A 16,271-nucleotide genomic window follows, 5' to 3' on the forward strand; every position below is an offset into this window, starting at 1 on the left:
AGACTTAGCACAAAGACATGTTCATAGTGATATGTTCGAGGAAGAAGATTCTAGTGATGATAATGTGATAATTGTTGAAGTGTAAGGTATCGTTTCTTCACTATCAGGCCAATTGTGTATTAGAATTTGTTTTGGATATATAATTGTGATGTAACATGTATTGTAATATTTTATTGAGGTCTTATATTATTTATTTTATATTGGGGAATCCTCGAGGCCAACTCAATTAGTTGATTAGGACTTGGTCTAAAGGAAAAAAGTATTTCTTGGTTTTACATGTGAATTATAAGTCTCATTTTGTAGTTTTGATTGTATGCAGATTATGGATGGCAACATGATGAGATCAGAGAACAGGATGACATTGATGATATGTTGAGAACTTCAAAAGAATTGCATTGGCAATCAAGTTGGTATTTTGGTCAGTTCACCCTTGGATATGTTATTGTGAGAATTATTTTGTGAAGATAGTTTTGAAGCAATTTAGATAATGGGTTCAGTTGACTTCCTATCATCTCCTAACATGGTTGGATCAACTCCTAAAAAGGTTGAAGAATCTCCTAACAAGTTTGGAAACTTCTAGCAGGGATTCAAAGTCTCCTAATAGGGACTACATGTACTGATTGTATGTAATTGGCTCCTAATAGAGTCTTACTCTTTCACAAGGAATATTTATATTAATACATCATCTTGTGGGCATCATGCCCATCAAAGTTTTCCCTCTGATGAAGGGTTTCCCTAGTTAACAAATCTTGTGGTATTGTGCATGGTTGTTGCATCTATTGGTTATATGTTTCAAAATTGATAAATTTTATTTCAGTTGTTTAAGCACACGACATATTTACCTTCTAAAAAAAATCCCTATGTACATACACATTTTTCTACCTTTGGCATTATTACCAAGAAATGGGAGAATATGGTATAGAAAACATGAGGCGTATATACATTATCAAGAGGGAGAATATAGTAGAGCAAAAATATTTTGGAGTTGAAATTTTTGTAGCCATGTACAAAAGCGACAACATAGTATTTTAAAATTTTGAGAAAGTTTTTACCATCAATGCCAAAGGGGGATATTGTTAACTCAAAAATCATATATTGGCTATTGATGACGATTTTAGTGATATGGTTGTCATTTCTAGAAAACCATTGTAGAGGTGGAATCATTATTAAGGAGTTAGAAAAACAACTAAATAGACAAAGGCAACAAGTTAAAAGATAAACCTTATCATTTTATAGAAGTAAATAGGTAAACTAAGCATTATCGGTGAAAGGAATCCAACAAGTAAACTACACAAGTTATCAATTGTTAGGACCAATAGGTAAAAGAGAAGCTAATCAACAAATAGACTGAACTAGTTAAGTGTTATCAACACAAAGGAAAGGTTTTCACTATCGATAAAAAATAGAAGAACATAACAGGTGAATTGACCCATCGATCACTCAACACAACTTGTAAAAGATAAACAGTTTTCAAAGAATGATCGAATTGATCATGTTACAAATAGTCTCATTGAATCTGGATAAAAGATGAGATGATCTACAAGAGAGATGTACATAATGAAATAGTCTATAGAGCTTTATGATCAAATCTAATGGAGAATCCAAGAATAGTTTAATGAACAAAATAGAAGTTATTTCACACCTTAGGAATGATAGAAAGATCAAGATTTAACTGACATGGTTAAACCTAATTTAGAAAGTTTGAGAATGAGATGAATTCTAAGGAAGTTAAGGAATATTCTAAAACCCTAATTAGGTTTTGCATGTGAAGGTAAGAAGGTAAAAGGAAATCAAACAAAGTTGTTGATGATTGATGAAGAGTTAAGAGTTTGATGCAAAATCGAAGTGTGATTACTAATCTAGTTATAGAAAGCCTATGGAAGGATTGAAGGAGAACATACAATGCATAGGGGATCTGAATAACTTTAGGGAGAAATCATTTACATGTCGTTTCTATCTTTTTTGGATACTTAACAATTTAAAAAAGTGTTTGTGAAATCCCTTAACCAGTTACTTCTTAACAAGACTAAAAGTTCTTAACAAAACTAGTTGTAAATCCTTTAAAAAAAAAGGTAAACACTGTAGAAGTGGGATATAATCTCTTAACAAAGTAGTCTCTAATAGGATTGTAGATATATCCAACAATGTATTAGTCACTCCTAACAAGTTTAGTCACTTAGAAGGTGACAACATTGTAGCTCTTAACAAGGAAAACCTTTTTACTGCGGTGAAGAGTAGTGGGTGTCATCCCCACTGCAGCATTTCCCTTTAACCAAGGATTTCTACGAGACCAAAAATCACGGAGTTAAGTGTGAATGCATGATTTAGTTATGGTTATTTGTTTACTATTTTACGTTTCAGCATATTGGTAAATTTATTAACATTGCAACAGTTAATGAATATATGGCATTGGTTAGTGAATTCCAAATCTGAATCATGGTTAAAGTTTGATTATGTGATTTTTTCAGAAGTATTGGTTCACAGACACACACATACTTGCAATGGGTCACCATCGCTCTTCCCAAGTGTGGGTCACATACTCCATGCAAGATTACTTGTCCTGCCCTAGGATAACCCTCTAGAGATAAAATATCATCCTTCAACACCACAACTTCCACACTAGTTTGACCGTAAGTGTCTTTGCCATCCTCTTCGACTCCTCGATGTTTAGAAGCATAGATACTACATCTAATTTGGTGCAATAATGTTCATTGTCGTAAAGACATTCATCTCCAAGTAACATTTGAAGAACATGCAAACCCTCTCCAACTCATAACTTTAAAATTTCTATTCATCTAATCTTCATAATGTCTCCATAGAATGTCAATCTTCTACAACAAAAACCAATATTCAATAACAATAATAATAATAATATGAAAACATGAATTCCCCTTTCCAAATGATAACACAAGTTCCTCGACCAAAGTGAACAAGGACTAATAATCATTTATTGTTTTACATTAATTATCTAAAGTTATGACTAATAATAATAAGGAAAAAAGGGGCAATATTACACCTTTTACAAAGAAGCATACCTTTTGTCCATCTTGAAAACAGTGGCACATTGTCCGAGAGGTGATAATTATAGGGCATTCATACTTAATTACAAGAAGAAAGAGCCCACCTAAGCCAAGCCTAATAATATCACCGGAGCAGTCAAATCTCAACAAGATTAGACACTGGCCCAATGCCAAGGAAAAATAAAATAAAGATTTTGCCCAGACTATGACGGCCAACAACTGACTGAGGCCGTCGGTGACTCCTCGGTTAAATAATTCTGTCTTGGCTCCACACCTTTTGAAAGGATGCAAAAGTTAAATTATTTACAATATTTTTAATTTGTCGGGGTAAATTTAAATTTGAAGAAAAAAGTTTCCGTCTCACCGCACCTAATTTGACGGTGCTGACTGTCGCGGGTTTGACCCGGAAACTTTTTCTTCGGGGTGGTTCGAACTGGGGACATCGATTTGACCGCACGGGTTAAATTTCAAACCAGAGTAGAATTGTAGTTACATATTTTCTGGCAGAATGTTGAAAGAAGGAAGGTGATATGAGTCCATGGAGTTTATCCAAACCCACAACATTTTATATATCGGAAAATAGTTCCTTTTCTACATTCCCAAAACCTATGCATATATATAGTCCCATGCCATGCTTTCTCATTTCGCAAAATCAACTCACACCGGGAATCGAAACGAAAAATCGGAACTTGCAAGGGCGGTTTCAGTTCTGGTCAGAAGAGATTCTTTTTCCTGCTTCTGACATTCTTGAGGTGATTTTTTAAAAGTTTGTGAATGGTTTTGGGTTTGGTTTAGCTTGAATCGGACTGGAAATAATAGCTTCTGTGTTTTTTTTGTGGCTTTTCTGGATCTTGGATGCTCTGCGGTTTCAATCTTTTCTCTGGATTGAAAAAATTTTCTTTTTCTGAAATTATTTTCGATTGGAATTTACAGAAGACGTGACGAGGTTTTAAAATGATACGGTAGATACTCGTGATTTCTCCGTATAAATTATACATAACTGAGTGCTTTTTTTTTTTCGTTTTCTTGGGTAGTAGAGACTTTTGATATTATAGTTTTTTGGTTTTGCCTTTATGTGGAGCAATTTTCACGCCCTATTTCCTGAGTCGCCGCATCCATTGAAGCACGCGATATTGTAAAGAGTTACAGACATTTCTTTGTAATTAAACATGCCTCACGTGAATTCGCAACCTTTGCGCCAAGGATCGCGTTTTTCACATCTCAAGAAGTTGAATAATTTTAAGAGCGTCCGTTCAAGTGTGGTTAGGTAGTTTCATTAATTATTTGCAGTTCTATCGATTATATGAAGCTCATTTCTGTTCTTTGATTTAGTTTTATTAATTATTTGGAGCTCTATTAATTATGCTCATGAAGAGCCGGCAAGTTTGGATTGCCTGATGAGTTTGCTGATGCCGTGAATGTTATTTATGATTTCGGGGTTCCACTAGAAAATTAGTTAATGATATTTGAATCTCTTTGGTTTACAATGCATTTACTCTTGTCAGATTAGGACAATATGTTAAGGAGATTTGGAATCAGTTTCTTGCTAAATTATTCGGTCCAGTTTCTGGTTAAATTATTCGGTTCCGATGCTTGCTTTATCTGAGATAATCTGATTCGATGCTTCTACTCTGAGACTAGAAAGAAGCATCGCGATCAGTTAAATTTACTTCTAAGCTCAGCTTCAATTCTCGACGCTGGCGATCTGATGTGCACATTGATGGTTTTGCTATTTTTCAGGTAGGACTAAAAATATTTTTGTCTGACCTTTGAGCAGATTTTTTAAGAGCGGAAGCGTAAGTAAAGGCGCGGGAGCTTAACTGGACAGATGTAATTATTGTTCTGTTCGGACATGAAATTTGCGAGCGTAAGTAAAGGCGCGGGAGCTTAACTGGACAGATGTAATTATTGTTCCGTTCGGACATGAAATTTGCGAGAACTAGTAACAGGTATGCATTTTTTTTTCAAAGAACAGCCTTGTACTGAAGGCTTTGCAACGTTTTAGGCCTTTATAAACTGTTCTTGTAATTCTAAAAAATTGTTCGAGATTTTTTTTTGTTTACAGAGAAGCTGACGAGAGTGAGAACTTATAATTCGTAGTCTCCGCCTCACATCAACAGATTAATACAGACTGTCAGCCTAGGGATTCGTTCCGCCTACAAACTTTAGAACTTGTTCTTGAACAAGTACAGAAATAAATCCAGTCAGGCAAGTTTTAATCCCTATTTTCAGAATCTGCTACAAGAAGGCATCCTGGCTAGTCTACTGGACTTTTTTGTTAAAATGCAGCCATCGTCATTGCTAGGCACAGCCGCCGGGCAGGTCATGAGCAGTGCTACATCTTGTTTAAGCAGCAGCAGTCCAGTAAGTTTTCAAGACCAACAGCCAATGCAAATAAACAGCCAACAACAGCAGCAGCAACAGCAACAGCAGCAGCAGCAGCAGCATTTTCCTTCACAATTTGAACAGCAGAATCAGCCTCAAATGGACGATTTTATCGAACAAATGTTCTCAATACCCTCCTGGTCCGATGTTGCAAGTGGAAAAGCCCCGTGGGAATACAATGGAGCCTCAACCAACAATAACACTCAGAACAACCAGAAATTATTCACCATGTCGCTGCTGCCTAACGAGGACCATGGCAGGGAAAATCTTCAATTTTCATCATATGATGAATCCATTTTGGCTTCCAGGCTGAGGCAGCATCAACTGGGCGGCAATAATTCTGTCAGGATTAATGAAAGCAATACTTCCCCGGGTCGATCCATGGTTTTACAGCTGAGTACAGGAGATCCAACCCATCTTCTGGCATCGATGGCTAATTCCTCCCGAAGCACTGCGGTGATGACGAGGTCACCCAGTTCTGGAGGAAGCGATGGGGGAATGCTTCCTCTCCCTCTCAGCCTTGGCCAAGGTAAACAGGAGGACATTGAAGCAACTTTCAAGTCTGCAAATAATGTAAGCAGGCCTCATCTCTTCTTGCAAAAGCCACATAAATCATAGGTCAGAATATTTACATATAATAACTGAAGCTTTTCAAGCAGCATAAAAATCCCATGATAGCATAAGACATTCAGGTTCAAAGTCTTTCTAGTACTATAACACCTTGAAATGTTTGGGCTTGATATCAAGCAAAATTAAAAGTTCTTTGCAATGATAAAATAGGTACGGGATTCGAACCCTGGAGGATTGTTCACACCATTTGCAGGATCAACTCGGCCTGTTCGACCTACAGGACCAAACTTCCATCACCAGGTGCGAGATTTAACTGAGAGTTTTAGAAAAGGATTTAATATTTAAGTAAAAATGAATTCTTCTCACAGATTTTTTTCTTAAAATTCCTCCTTGTATTTGAAGTGTTTTTTTGTGAAGCCTAAACTTTGTAACGGATATGGATTTCTGTAAATCAATTAGTATTTGACAATTATTTTTTGGATGTATTTTCCTTTAGTCCGGCCAAGTGCCAATGCAAGGCTATGGTGGTATGCCTCAACATCAGCACCAACACCAGCACCCACCTCCAAATGCAGTTGGATCCGCACCAGCTCGCCCTCGTGTAAGGGCACGGCGAGGTCAAGCTACAGATCCTCACAGTATTGCAGAACGTGTATGCTTTTACTTACTGTGCAAATCTTTGGAACACAATTTTTGCACATATTTTTTATATTGAAAGTGTTTATTCATGTACCATTGTTTTATTTCCTTTCATTTCTGTGACATATTTGTTTGCTTCTGGTTGCAGTTACGAAGAGAAAGAATAGCAGAAAGAATGAAGGCCCTGCAAGAGCTGGTTCCAAACTCCAATAAGGTTTTGTTTTTTTGGGTTTCTTTCTGGGCCTTCTGCATATTCTTCTGGCATTTGAAATTTCTATATTAATTTAACCTTTGCTTTCTTGCTGTGCAGACAGACAAGGCCTCGATGTTAGATGACATTATCGATTATGTAAAATTCCTTCAACTGCAAGTGAAGGTTGGTGCCTGAAACTCTGACTTGTTTATTTAATTAAGTCTCATGTTCGAACTCAGATAATTCAAATTGGAAATCAAAGAAACGTTAAACCTTAAATTAAATTAGCGTTGTTCATGCTACTGCCACTAAATTTTGCAGAACCTAGAGCTATAAGTACGTTGACCTTGGCAATGTATTTTAAAATAAAAATGAACATATACAGGTTGCGTGGGTAATTTAACAAAAAGCGAGCTATTCCAATCTTTCCCAACACACACAAAGACAACTTTTTCAAATCTTCCTGCCTTACTAAGCAATTATTTGCTTTTAATTTTGATGAAAAGTATCATTGTTTCTTTAATTGTAAATATGTTTTTGGCTTTTCTTTCTGTTGTTGTGGAATCTTAATTGACCTTTACTCATTTGTAATCCTAGAAAACCTCTTTTATGAATTAAACCAACCTGTTCCTACCAGTTGCTTTTACTGTTATCAGTGACATGCTTGGTAGAATAGCTTTCAACTGGATGCCTTTCAGCTGAATAAACTATCAGAAGCTTTTTTCAGTAGCTAACAACTTTTACATCATACCGTCATCAACCATGCCATTTTGTTTATGACTTAACCAACTAAAAATGCAACCGGTTATATTTATGGACAAATATCATGTGGTTGTTTAACTTCCTCTACTGTGCTTTATCTTTTGTGGGTCTCCTTTTATCAGCTTTCAGACAGACTTAATATTCCATCTCAGTACAAACATGTAACAAATCTCATGAAACGAAACTATTGACATGACAGTAAGAATCTCATGGTAGTTAACAGTTCAATTCACATGGACGAATCATTCAACCGACTGTCCTGTAATCATCCCATTATGTTTTATTGCTCTGAGAAACATGATACAAATTGTAGTACAGCACCAATATATGCCCAACATCGATGGCACAACGTCATCCGTACAAATCATACTGAAAAGAACTGTACCCTAGACGGTGTATTTTGTCTATACTCGAGTTAAGAATTTCAAGACAAAGTTTGCAGTCATACTAGACTTCTACACCATATTTGTACTTCATTTTGATTTTGCCAGTTAACTTAAAAAATTCTTATTCCATGGTTGCAGGTATTAAGCATGAGCAGGCTAGGAGGTGCAGGAGCAGTTGCTCCACTTGTAGCTGATATTCCTGCTGAGGTATTAAAATAAAAAGTCTTTTGTCACATCCCGACACATTAAAAGGTTGATTAGATATATAACTCTTGGAAGTAGCGGAAACAAATCCTGACATGAGTAGGTCTCTATAGTATTTTATTGAGGAACAACCAACCTTCAAGGTAAGGAAGGAGATCAGTATAACAGACAATACCACTTTCGCACAAAAGAAAATTTTCAAATTACAACCCATTAAGTTAATGCAAGAGATTAAATAGAGTTTAGCGGTTTAGTACCAATCTGCCTTAAAGCAAAGGGTTTTTACCCAGAAAGGACATTCTTAATTTGATACTGTTTCAAGGTCGAGAGCCTCTTAAAATCTGTATGGACTGTAGAGGCTTATGCCGTATTTTCTCCAACGTGGGACCCTGCAACATTGCACTCTTTTTAACCTTGTTTATTCCTTGCATGCAAAATGATAGTTTAGGTTTTTTTCCCTAGCTGGTCCTCAATATACTGCTATTCTTAAATATCCCATATTAAACAAGAAATTAAGTTTGAAAAAACAAGTCAATTTTCACTATTTTACACTTTTGGTTTAGGAATCAAGCCTTAATGTGTGATGTTTCAATATACTGATTGCAGAAATTAAGTTTGAAAAATAAGTCAATTTTCACTATTTTACACTTTCGGTTTAGGAATCAAGCCTTAATATGTAATGTTTCAATATACTGCTTGCCTAATATACTGCTTGCCTAAAATCTTCTTTATAATGAATAATCTAATTAGGTGTCTCTGATGCAGGGATCTAATAACCCACAAGTGGGAAGGACAAACGGAAGCCAAAACTCCTCACAAGATGGGCTGGCTTTAACAGAACGCCAAGTGGCAAAGCTAATGGAAGATGATATGGGAACTGCCATGCAATACCTTCAGAACAAAGGTCTATGTCTCATGCCCATATCATTAGCTAGTGCCATATCCGGCTCCGGTTCAAGGTCTCAGTCAGCTGTAACCAATCCTAATTCACTTCAAGGACTACTAGCATCCAATGCCTCAGAAAGGCAGCTTCTAGAACCTTCAAACTCGGCATTATCTGCTTCATCTATGAGCATTCAACCAGCCATCAGTTCACCAGGCAGTGGAATAACTGAAGCTGATAACAATAGTGGTAAGAATGGAACAAGGAATCCCAAGGATTCAAGAGAAGCTAATTCCATTACAAAATCTAATGGATTAGGACCCAACATTTCAAAGAAAGAAGAATAGCAACAGCGCACGACGTCCAAAAGGAAAGTGTACAATTACTCAATCAGATGTTTAGTTTGCATGAAATTGTTCAAGCATAGGAGAGAATATTCTGATGCTTCAACAATTTCTATCAAAATGGTCATTCTTAAAATCTGTTCTAAACTTGGGGCTCTATTTTGTTTAGATATGACCAAAAGTAAGTCTATTAAAATAAGGCACTCGCTCTATTTGGTGCCTTATTTACATAGACTTCTACATATAACAATTATGTATTGTTGACCCAAAGCCGTTTTTATTCACTAAATATGAAAGATTATTACGAGCCATGACAAAAGTCCTCCTTTGGATTGCCGTCTGAATCACTTTGAGTACATAGTCATTAACTTTTTTTTTAACTTTACAATTGTCTTTGTTGTTTGTTGAAATTTACGTTTGGCATGCCTAAACTTTATGTCAATATTTTGTCAATCACTTTCTTTACTTTCAATATCTTTCTTTTATTTTTCAATATCTTCTCTTTTTCTTAAGAAAAAGTTCTCTACAATCACATGCGCTTCTTGTTTCTTTAAATAAAGTATGATTTGGGTACACAATTATTATAAATTTATTTGTATGACCTTTGAAAGATACCAAAGCATTATAGCATTTGTCATTATTATCTCATTCAACAATATTAGCCCTCTACCAAGAATCATGTCTAGTAAAAGTAAAAGCATTACAGCTAAAAGGTAGCCGCTGCATGGAAGAAAGAGCTCAAATATTAGGAGGTCAACATTAATTCATATTCTATGCTGAGGTGAGGACTAATATCATCTAGTTTTGTGAGTTGAATATTACGAAAAGGCTCATCAATCACAAATGAACTAATTCATTTTCTATCTTAAAGTAGAGCCTAATATTGCTCTTGTATTGATATAGATACTTATAATTTAAATTATTCTTATCAACTACTAAATGAATTATATACGTGCACGTATGCTTTACGTCAGATTAGCATTCAAGGCCACACGTGCGAGCCTTGAATTATCTAAAAGCAACGTTCTAAGATTAATAGATGGAAATATTACAGGCATGGCAGCCATGATTCACTGGAATGTATACTCTTCTTTTATCTCTCTGCTATTTATATAACGTTGGATAGGGTGGAGATTTCATGTTCCGTTTTCGTTATGAATGTTTATGTCTCTTAAAAACAGTTCAATAACACAACCATAGACCAGCTTAGGTTTAGCACAGCATAAGTATTGCTTTTGAGGGTTGACATTTGTAGAGCATTAATGATTTATAGTCCTTACCGTATTTGAAGATTCATTGAGTATTGTATGTGTACTCTATTTTATAGAAATTGCTTTCAACAATATAAATATTTGTATTTATTTCTATATGGTGTAATTGGTGCAGGTATTGCATTCACTTCTTCCTAAAATCTAATTAGTTTACACGATTGGTTAAATTGGTTGGGTCTTATAGGGAAAGCCATAGGAATTTTTTTATAGATATTTTATCTTAGTTTTAATTATTTCATTTCAAAACTTAATTTGATTTTGTTGTTTTAGTTTTGAAATTTTATTTAGTAATATTCACTCTTTTTATACATTAATTTAAAATTTAAAATTGTGATACTAAAATAAATTTTGAATTTTAAAACTGTATAATTAAATATATTATAGTTTATATTTAATGTATATATTTGATAACTACTGTTCTAATATATAGTATTAAATTAATGTTAAATGTTTTTAATTTCAATTAATGTAGCACTAAAATTAAATTTTTTCTAATTATTTTTGATATTGAATTAAAAAGGAAAAATTATAATATAAATAATTTCTAAACTATTGACACTTATTTTTTATTTTAGCTTTTATTTTTTCAAACGTTTATTTGTAAGATTTGTAATTTCTAAATTGATTAAAACTATTTTCTTTTGATTCATTATATATTTTGAATGAATGGATTTTAAGAATAATGAATAATATTTCAAATTGTTTGTATAGAAGTTGTAGTTAATATAAATTATGTCTAAAAATGTAATAAAATAATAAAATTGCAACTAACTTATAATACTAATCATAAAATTAAAATTATTTTAAATTACTAATATTTTGTATTGAAAAGCATTATTTTTCTAATATGTAAATATGTATGTTCTTTTATACAAAATTAAATGATAATTCAATCGCTAAATTATTTTCATATTATAACTACTAAAAATTTTAATCTATTGTAATCAATAGTACTTGCCCACAGTACTATTGTAATCAATTTTTTGTAACTAGTGATTATTGTTCGTACTTGTTGTAGGTATAGTACTATTGTAATCACTTTCTATAATTAGTGATTAAAATTTATAAACAAATATATTGGAGTCTTAAACACAAATTTAAAAGCTAAAGCTAAAGTTTAAAATGTTTATAAAAATAAATGATTAATATACAATAAAAATCACTTGTAATAGTTAAATAATAATTTAATTCAAAATCAAATATAATAAATCAAAAATTACAATATAGATTAAACTTAGAGTTTTTAATTTAATACAATTTTAATTTTTGCACTTAAATTTTCAACTAGCAACAGAAATTTTATATTAATTTTCTTATACCAATATTATAAATAGCTATAGGAATGTATCAAATACAATAGATTTTGACCAAAAAAAAATTATGTTCTATTTATTTAAACATGCTTGTCTTAGATTTTGATTATTTTCTATTTTCTATTTTAAATTTATTTATATATCATTCTAATAATTATATGTTTTTCAATTTAATTTTTTTGATAATACAAAGAAACAAAAAAACCAAAATAATGGTCAATGAGAATCTATTAGAATAAATAGTATTACTTTAATTTTATAATCAATGAGAATCTATTTCAATCAAAATGAATTAGAAAATGTTATGATTTTTCGATTATTATCTATGATATTTTTATTATAATTTTTATAATGATTTTTTTTGTATTTTAGATTAAACTTAGTTTCTTTTTTTCTTTTCGAACATAATATCAGAGTGAACCAAAAACAAAAGATTAATACAACGATTACAATCAATAACTTGTACAATGTCTTACACCTTCTTACTATACCAATAACAAAATCAAGATCCCTATCTATACTTTAATTAATTATTTTATTTTATTTTCCTCTCTAACTAATCAATTATTATTTCGGCAAGTACTAGCCATTATGTGGCACTTGTTTCTTATTTCTACCAATCAAAATCAATTTAAGATGATTTTTAAGAATATGACCTACATTTATGAATAATGTCATAATATTTTTTTTTTTTTTTATATATATATAATAATCAAATTGCATTTCTAATATTGTCTAAAATTAAGAAATGATTTGATTTTCAGTGAATTTATGTGAAATATATTTGCTTACTACAATAAAAATAATTTGTCATTTCTTTAATTTTTAAAAAATTTATTTTTGTCCTTTTCTTATCCTATTTCTATTTCTAACTATTTCAATTAATAGGTTTAAATTAATTATGAACAATTTTTTATTATAATATTTAAATTGTTTATAACTTATAGGAATATATATTATTATTACACTTATAATTATTTAAAAATATCATAATAATATCTAAATAGATTTATAATTAATTTAAATATATTTATTTAAAATTGGAATTTAAATAATAATTACTATTAGGATTATAATTATATTAGGATTATCAATATTTAATTATATATAAATTAATATATTTAATACTTTTAATAATATAGAATAAATTTTTCATTAAATAGATATACAAAATCTAAACTAATTGAAGGCAAGTACTAAGCCACTAGATGCTACTTTTTTTTATTACTTTTACAGAGTATACACTATTTAAACAATCAAAATATTTATATTTATTAACAATTCAATAACATTTATTTGTATTTAAGTAGTGTTTTTTATTCAATTCACGTGTATATATTTTTCTAATGTTGAACATTAAGAAGAAAAGGCAAAAGGTTGTAATTAAAATAATCATTAAATTATTAGGGCTTAGTACTTAGTGTGTTGTTACATCATGGTGGTGGTGTTGTACCTGTTGGCCTAGTTTTTCACCCTTTATGATTTTGTTACACCCTTTAGTGAGAAACCCTAGCTTTGTGTTTAAAATTTATGAAATTTGTTAAAACCCTAGATAAAATCATTCAAATTTCATAAACTCTTGTTTGTATGCCCTAGTTCTCAAATTCATGGAAAGTAATATTTTATAAAATACGTAGGAAAACCTTTATCCTCAGTTTTCATTTTCCCATATTTTATTCTTTGTTAGATTACTTTTCATGAAGTAAACCCTTCACTAAAGGTAGTTCCCTAATCATGGTTATTTTCCTAAGAATTTGGCAAAATCTCTTAACTATGGTGGTTTGTTCCTGCAGACCATTGATCTTGGGAAGATCAACGATGAGTGCATGCCCACAAGATGAAGTTGAACAAAATTTATGGAATGCGGTCAAGCGTCCTTGAGCCACATAGCATTTGGTGACGTTGAGTTTTTAAATGCATTGCAAAGATTGGAGAACATCAGAACCCATTAGAATTTGTTAGAACCTTTTTAGAACTTTTGCAATATTGTCAACGCACATTGGAATTTTTAGCAATCTCATTGGTTGAGCTGGACAGTAAGGACACTTTTGGGCATCATATCACTAAGTTGTTGATCTTTGGAAGATCAATGGTGGGCCTATTACCGCTTCATGAAGATGTGTGGAGTTTAATCAAAGCAGTAAATCGCCATGGCGACACGTGTCTTTAGTGATGTCACAAAGAATGTTGATATAGTTCAAAGGACATAAGATATGTACCCCATTGATTTTGAGAAGATCAACAGGTAGCACTTACTTGCAATATAAATAAGCTCAAAGTTTAGCTGAAGCGAGGAAGTGCCTTACAGAGCATGTGATTAGGTCATGGGCCCACAGTTTTAAAAGGTAATAGTGCAATATGTGCAATTAGCAACTGTTAGAACATGTTGGAAAAAGGTAGTGCATTTAGTGGCTAACTCTTCTGACTAGACTTAAAAGGCACGATTTGTATACACCGTTGATCTTAGGAAGATCAACGGACAACATTCTCGCAAGACAAAAATGAGTGAACTTTAGTTGAAGTGAGGAAGCACCTACTTGCCATGTAGACAAATGGGACTACTTACGTAGAAATTTCCTAGTTATGCTAGGGTGGAAAAGAATTATGATGTGGAACATGACGACTGGTGGGACGATCCATGTGTTTGCTAGGCTAGAAGATGAGTGTATCAATGGGACCGTAATTTTAAAGATGTAATTGTAAAGTTATAATATTTTTTGTGATCATCGAGCTTGGGAAGATTGACGATCAGCGCTTCACCGATTTGTGAAAATGATCGAACTTTAGTCAAAGCAAGGAAGCGACTTTGTGACACATGGAAAGTCAACCAATTTTTTACCTAGGGTGGTAGATATATTTGATAAAAAATGTAGGAATAGCCCGAATGGTTCTATGTGGAGCCAAATAGAATGAGTGAATAATTTGATTTGCAGATGCAGTCTCCAAGTAAGGATTCAATTTTTCAGTTGAGAGGGGATATGTTGGAAAATCATCTAAAATCATATTCTCAATGACCACCAAATAAAAAGTAAATATCTCGAAGGAAATTGTAGAGGCAGATGAGAATTTCATGATCATGAGCAGACGAAGACAAAGAGAATTAAATTTAAGGCTCCTTCTTATCTCATATTTTCCAATAAAGTAGTTTTTCTCATTACTCTAAGGAGATATTTTGCAAAACAATTATTTGGCTGTGATGAGATTTGATTCTCAGCCACCAAGAAAGAAGAGATACATTTAAACAATAGCAACAGGAAGAGTTTCAAGTCGACACATGGAATCATCAAATATGATCTAGAAACTTCTTCTCATCTGTATATCCTCTCCTCCTTTCATTTGTAATGGTCCAAATTTTGGAAATTTTCTCACTATTGGGAGACCAATAAAGGGGTTCTAGTCTTTACTACTGTGATGGAAAGGATGACTCCAGTTTTATTGTTGTAATACCGCCCACTCTCAACATATTTCTCTGCTATGAACAACAGTATTGTAGTTCCCTTGAAGAAAACAAATTATGCAATCGTTTATTGTGTATATTCTGAGTTTTGGCATATACCTTGATGTATTGGTTTCAAGGAGATTAATACAAAGTTTCATTTTCTTAGTTTCACTTTGATTCTTGCCTCCTTCCTCTGTTGCCTGCAATATTTTGTGTTTAAGAGCAAAGATCTTAAACTCATTTGGAATCCCTTAAGGTTGTATATCTGGATAGGTTTGTTATTGGAACAAAGAGCCAAGTAAATGCTTATTTACCTTGACAAGGTTCCAGGTTTCAGCAGGATGATATTACAATAAGTATGAGAGTTTTTATGAAGATAGATGTTTATTTACAAGGTGAATGGATAGATCAGATATCTGAATATATGAGTATATCTTAGGTATCCATATGTATGTTTTGACTTAGCTTGTGCCCAACGGATAAGGGACTGATCATCTAGGAGATTGCATGTTTTTTTTGTTGCATACTTGGGTTGTGTTGATTTTTAACATCATTAATCAAAATCTTGTTCATTTCATGTTGAAGGAACTAAAATGTGATGCCCTCACTTAGCTTATCAATTTCTTAGGTCATATCATTATCTATTGCATGTCTGGGATCTTTGCATAAGTGTTAGAAGATTAAGGATTTTATCTACTTTGTTTAGATTCAACATATGCTTTTGACAACTGGTACCATATAAAGAATCTATAGGTACACATGCCTAGATTTTGCAGAGCCTGAAGTAGAAGAAGGGTATAGCGTTATAGTTGGCCCAGTGTCTAAAAGGGTATGTTGAAGATGGGAAGTAGCTACCCCTAGA

At 32.7% G+C, this 16,271-nt stretch overlaps 1 protein-coding gene across 3 annotated transcripts; it reads left to right on the top strand.

Moving 5' to 3' along the window:
• Positions 1–3,664: 3,664 nt before the first annotated feature.
• LOC149534377 (uncharacterized) lies at positions 3,665–9,705 on the top strand. 3 transcript variants are annotated; one of them, XM_089807157.1, is made up of 10 exons: positions 3,665–3,772; positions 4,798–4,969; positions 5,086–5,228; positions 5,310–5,978; positions 6,186–6,275; positions 6,472–6,627; positions 6,763–6,828; positions 6,925–6,990; positions 8,094–8,162; positions 8,925–9,705. In XM_089807157.1, exons 4-10 carry the CDS (start codon positions 5,346–5,348, stop codon positions 9,387–9,389), a joined length of 1,545 nt encoding a protein of 514 aa, XP_089663283.1. In that variant the 5' UTR covers positions 3,665–3,772; positions 4,798–4,969; positions 5,086–5,228; positions 5,310–5,345; the 3' UTR covers positions 9,390–9,705. The 3 variants fall into 3 exon arrangements, with proteins under 3 accessions (XP_089663283.1, XP_089663282.1, XP_089663281.1); XM_089807156.1 differs by having other exon boundaries at positions 4,798–4,826; positions 4,898–4,969; positions 5,086–5,978; XM_089807155.1 differs by having other exon boundaries at positions 5,086–5,978.
• Positions 9,706–16,271: the final 6,566 nt, after the last annotated feature.

Source organism: Cupressus sempervirens, chromosome 10, assembly GCF_028749045.1.
Source record: "Cupressus sempervirens isolate cs-2001-9-10 chromosome 10, ASM2874904v1, whole genome shotgun sequence".
In the NCBI taxonomy this organism is placed as follows: domain Eukaryota; kingdom Viridiplantae; phylum Streptophyta; class Pinopsida; order Cupressales; family Cupressaceae; genus Cupressus; species Cupressus sempervirens.